This window comes from Leptonotus elevatus, chromosome 4 (assembly GCF_054856555.1).
Source record: "Leptonotus elevatus isolate MCC_2025b chromosome 4, RoL_Lele_1.0, whole genome shotgun sequence".
Classification (NCBI taxonomy): domain Eukaryota; kingdom Metazoa; phylum Chordata; class Actinopteri; order Syngnathiformes; family Syngnathidae; genus Leptonotus; species Leptonotus elevatus.
This window is the reverse complement of record NC_141242.1, coordinates 13720149-13725622: the sequence shown is the minus strand read 5'-3', so window position 1 is coordinate 13725622 and position 5474 is coordinate 13720149. Positions and strand designations below refer to the sequence as shown.

Sequence of the window (5474 nt, the reverse complement as noted above, 5' to 3'; positions counted from 1 at the left end):
ACATGCTGTAGCTACATACTCAGGCACACTCTTTCTTGCTTTAAAAAATAAGAACAAATACTATTTAAGGGAGGGGTGATACATGTGCACTGCAAGAGGTAGTGGGAAAACACTGGTGCACTGCTGCAGAATGACACCTCTCGACCTGGAGTTCAACCTTTCCCTCTAGACTGGGAGGATTTGGGATTGTCCCCCCCGTCCCCCAGTTCGAAAGAAGAGGACTCACAGGAGGAGGAGCTCGGCACAGGTAAGAGGAGGAGTGAAGAAAGGCATGAAGGAGGCGGTACATGGAGGGATTGGGTGAGAGGGGGGGGGGGATGTGTTAATACACAGGAAGACTGCATCAAACCAATGCACTGCTCTGAGGGAGCCTGAGCAGCTGAGGGGAGTGCGTCAGCAGTACATTCACGTTCCCAGTGAAGGACAAAGAGAGGGGGGCAGAGATCTTAGTTGCCTGCAACACACATGGTGGTGGAGGAGGAGGAGAGGAGGGGAAGAAAAGAGAGATTGGAGCATAAACAAGAAGAGAAGACTGGGATTAGGATGCCGCTGCCGCCCGGTTGTGTGTGACGGTGGGCTGCCTTGTTGAGCGCTCGCATGCCGCCTCCTCCTCTCCATCTCCCTCCCATATTCTCTCTTTTGCGCACTATATCTTCCCCTTGCTCTTGATCTGTCACTAGTTTTTCTCTCTCTCTCTCTCTCTCTCTCTCTCTCTCTCTCTCTCTCTCTCTCTCTCTCTCTCTCTCTCTCTCTCTCTCTCTCTCTCTCTCTCCCTCGCACTGTTCTCGTCGGGCTACTGCAGCAGTCCACCAGCCAGCCAGCCAGCCGCACACATGGCCAACTAACACAACTTACTACCTCAGCCAGCCTCGGTGGAGGAAAACTATCAACTAAGCAAGACGACCGCAGGAGACAAGGTACAAGGAGGACCGGTGAGCGCAGGGACGAGTCCTCGATCACCGTTTAAGGATACGGAGCTGACTTTGTCCCACATCCATCCTCTCTCTCTCCCTCTCTCTCTCTTTTTTTTTTTTTTTTGCTCTTGAGGACAAGAGCGCTCCCTCTCGCTTTCTCGCTCACTCTTCAGCAGCCTTTTGCCAAGCTCCGGCAGTGCAGCGCATCCCCATTCTACAACCGACACCACCCCACCTCCACCCCCTTGCACCACCACCACCTCTCCCACCACCCCCTCCCTGAGGAGGAATAGACGGCTTACTGCTAACTGTGCACACGGCAGCCTGCAGCTGCTCTGACCGGGCCAGCCCGATGCTGGGAGGAAGCAAGAGAAGCGCAGAGGAAAAGGAGAAGAGGAAGAGAGGAGGAGGATGAGGGGGATGATTGTGCCCGGAGTTTTTTTGCCTTTTTCTGTCTCTCAGTCTCTGTCACAACAGGGCTAATCACCAGCCGAGGAGCCCTTGGCAAAGTCACACTGAGGGAGGTCTTGCCACCAAACAAGGGGACCAGCATGTATCGGGAGAAAGCCGGACTGTGATTTCATTGTTTATTTTTTACTTTTCATCTCCTCCTCTAACTCAATGAAATTCACCGTGGATCACTTTTACGTCTGAGAGATCTGGGCCTGGTAAGGTGATCTGGGGCAGCAGAGATCCACATACCTGGCAAACCTATTTGGCCTTACCTGTATCCCGTTAGTGCTCAGTCCTCACGACCAGGAGCCATTTTGTACCCTCAGCCAATCAAGGGCCACCACGTTCTCTCCGAGAGGCAAAACAAGACGAGTAAATTCTGCCACACTGACCCATGGATGATCATTATTAATCAATGAGACGAAAACGATTTCCAAACTAATGAGGTAAGTCTTTATTGTACCTATCGACGCTTATTTAGTTGTTTTTCCCCTTCATCCCTTGTCCTAATCTCTCTTCACCTCTCTCTCCTATTTCTGGCGCATTCCATTTTGATGCAGCTTCTACCTGCACTGTTGATGGACCTCGGGAGCCTCAAGTTGCTCCAGCCAGGCTAGGGTGATCCATCCTCTGGTGTGTGCCATCTCCCCCACCATGCAGAATAATGTGCCCTCCACATCATGAGTCCTTTGGGCCAGGTTAGTGTGCAGCCTACCTGGAACACAGCCCTGCTTGCCGTGCTCTCCCTCATGGTACCTGCCCTCAGTATGTGCCAGTCCAGCAGCCCAACCCTGGGCTCAGCCAGCTCGCAGAACTGTCCAGGTGTGTGCTCCTGCACCAACCAGCTCAGCAAGGTGGTGTGTACCCGCAGAGGCCTCGTTCGGGTTCCTCCTAACATCCCAGCCAACACCAGGTACCTTAACCTGATGGAAAACAGCATAGAGACCATACAGGCTGACACCTTCAGGCACCTGCATCACTTGGAGGTGCTGCAGTTGGGCAGGAATGTTATCAGGCAGATTGAAGTGGGGGCCTTCAATGGCCTGACCAGTCTCAACACTTTGGAGCTGTTTGACAATAGGCTAACAGTCATACCCAGTGGAGCTTTTGAGTACTTGTCAAAGCTAAGAGAATTGTGGTTGAGGAACAATCCCATCGAGAGCATCCCATCTTACGCCTTCAATCGCGTCCCCTCTCTAATGAGACTAGATCTGGGAGAACTGAAAAAGTTGGAGTACATCTCCGAAGGGGCATTTGAGGGTCTTCAGAACCTCAAGTACCTTAACTTGGGGATGTGCAACCTAAGGGAGTTCCCCAATCTTTCGCCCCTAGTGGGTTTGGAGGAGCTTGAAATATCAGAGAATGTTTTCCCTGAACTTAAACCCCTCGCCTTCCTTGGGCTCAAGAATTTACGCAAACTATGGATTATGAACTCTGCCATCACCACCATTGAAAGGAATGCATTTGATAACATCACATCTTTAGTGGAGTTGAACTTGGCTCATAATAATCTGTCATCGCTCCCCCATAACCTCTTCACACCTCTACAGTACTTAGTGGAACTACATCTGCACCACAACCCTTGGAAATGTGACTGTGATGTAGTGTGGCTCTCCTGGTGGCTCAGAGAGTACATTCCCACCAATTCTACCTGTTGTGGACGCTGCCTCATCCCGGGCCACATGAGAGGGAGATACCTGGTGGAGGTGGACCAGACAACGTTTCAGTGCTCGGCACCATTCATACTCGACGCTCCAAGAGATCTGAACATCTCGGCGGCAAGGGTGGCAGAAATGAAGTGTCGCACAGCTGCCATGAGCTCCGTTAGATGGCTTCTCCCCAGCGGGACAGTACTGACACACGGTTCGATTCACCCACGGATATCTGTACTTAACGACGGAACCCTAAACTTCTCCAATGTTCTGCCGTCAGACACTGGGGTCTACACTTGCATGGTGAGCAACATGGCAGGGAATTCAAACGCCTCGGCTTACCTAAATGTCAGTAATGCCGAACTCAACACATCAAATCTGTCCTATTTTACGACCGTAACCGTGGAGGTACTCGAGCCGACAGTGGAAGAAACCCCCAAACCCAAGCCGACCTCCCCTGCCTCGCCTTCTGTCTTCAAACCTGTCTTCATCTCCACCCCTACTGTGCTTTTCCAAAACACACAAACCCCAAGACAGGTGTCAATCCCTACTGCCAGAATCCCCAGCGGGCCTGCTGCTAGCCTGGATGAGGTAATGAAAACCACCAAAATCATCATTGGCTGTTTTGTTGCTGTGACCTTGTTGGCAGCGGCCATGTTAATCGCGTTCTATAAGTTGCGTAAGCGGCATCAACAGAGGAGCACAGTGGCCGCAGCCAGGACCATAGAGATCATACAAATGGAGGAGGAAGTTCCTCCAGTTCCGCCCACTTCTGGATCTAGCGGCTCGGAGGAGACGGGGTTGGTATTGCCTACCTTAGTGGAACACAACAGCAACGCCTTTAAGCCTGGCTATGTGTCATCCTCTCGCCAAGGGGCCTACGCGGCCCACTGGACCCAGAACAACACTCTGCATCGTTCAGCCAGACAGCATCACAGCCACATCAGCACCATTGCTGATCCTTATATCATTAAGACTACTCATGGAAAGGAGAAGGTTCAAGAGACTCAAATCTAATGTTCCCACTGGGTTTGTCTCTGACTCTGTCCCAACCTTTTGTCCATGTTGTAGAATGCACAAAGAAAAAAAAGATACCTTTTTTTGTACAGAAGTGCAAAGCAGAGACACTTCATATTTCTTGTACATGCCTATACATAAGTATATCACATAAAAAAATAAAAATCTATATATCTATATACGTACATGAGACTATCAGGAAGTGGTAAGACATGCAGATTCTATTAGAAAAGAAAGAAATTTGACACTATTTTCTAATAACAGGTGACCTCTGTTCAAAGATTGCTTTTAATGAATGAGGGTGATATTCACAAGAGTGGAAAAGACGGTTTTTGGACCATATTTAGGATGCAGTAAAAGATAAGTCTTTACGTATGGTTTCTGATCACAGCCCCACAGAAGTAAGCTTCATTTTCCCTGTGCCAAATACAATATGCAATAAATCAAAGGAAAATAAGGACAAACAATTCAAATGTGTCTGGATTTGAACATTTGTTTAAGGATATCGATGTGATGGCACAGATCGAGCGTGTGCTGTTCAGTAGCCAAGAGACAAATGCTTTTGGACTGCAGTACATTTTCTGCAGCTCAGATTTAACCCCGTGTTTGCTGATGTCATGTTTTGACCGTTGTTTTTAATCTAAAAATGTTAATTCCGTGTGCACATCAAATGATCATGGCGTGCAGACTAATAGCAGTTGTTGCAAATACATAGCTCTGTTTCTGGGTTGCATTTCGTTGTGTTGTTTCTCTCCCTTTTAGGTTTTGCTTCTTAATGGCTTGTGTAGTGTTTAGGGCTAATTTAGTAATGCATTACAGCAGTTGCCTGACTTGTCTCTGCAAGGGCTCATTCTGATGCTAATTCTTCAGCGGAACTGACATGCGGTGCAGTGATACAGGGCTTTGCGGACCATTCTGGTTTGGGGAAAGAAAAAAAAAAGGACTGGCGTTAAACACAATGAATGTCTGTCTGATATCTGGGGCTTTTTCCATGGACTACATTGATTTTGTTTTACCAATTTATTTTGAGAAACACAATTTTTATGGAGAGACAAACAGAGGATATGAAAAAATAAAACCTTTTGGTTTGTATTTCTTTAAACGTAAACACATTTATCCCATGTCTTTTGTGTGTGATTTGTTTAATCGTAAAAAGTGGGGAGCGGATTGTAAATCTACCCCCCCAACCTCCCATCTTACGCTCCTATGCATTTGCTTGGTGTCTGCATGAATGGGTCTTTAAGTAACTGGTGTACAATGCTGCATTATGCCCCACAGTGGGGCTCTATGCAGGTCAGATAGGCTGCTGGTCTTTGATGCCTCCACTTAGTTCAACAAACATTGAGCGTTTTTCACTGACTGAACAGAAAAAAAAATACATGTATCCCATAGTTGTACAGTTTGTGGGTTTCTTTTTCTTGCATATGCAGGTTCCACT

The 5474-nt window shown here is 48.1% G+C and overlaps 1 protein-coding gene across 2 annotated transcripts; it reads left to right on the top strand.

The window, feature by feature from the left end:
- Positions 1-467: 467 nt before the first annotated feature.
- On the top strand, positions 468-5144 carry lrrc4.2 (leucine rich repeat containing 4.2). 2 transcript variants are annotated; one of them, XM_086074639.1, is made up of 3 exons: positions 468-917; positions 1048-1813; positions 1928-5144. In XM_086074639.1, exon 3 carries the CDS (start codon positions 2048-2050, stop codon positions 4034-4036), a length of 1989 nt encoding a protein of 662 aa, XP_085930765.1. In that variant the 5' UTR covers positions 468-917; positions 1048-1813; positions 1928-2047; the 3' UTR covers positions 4037-5144. The 2 variants fall into 2 exon arrangements, with proteins under 2 accessions (XP_085930765.1, XP_085930764.1); XM_086074638.1 differs by having other exon boundaries at positions 468-1813.
- The last annotated feature ends 330 nt before the right edge of the window (positions 5145-5474 follow it).

What these genes read in the sequence shown, in the direction of transcription:
- lrrc4.2 (XM_086074639.1), top strand. Translation starts at nt 2,048, where the DNA reads ATGAGTCCTTTGGGCCAGGTTAGTGTGCAGCCTACCTGGAACACAGCC.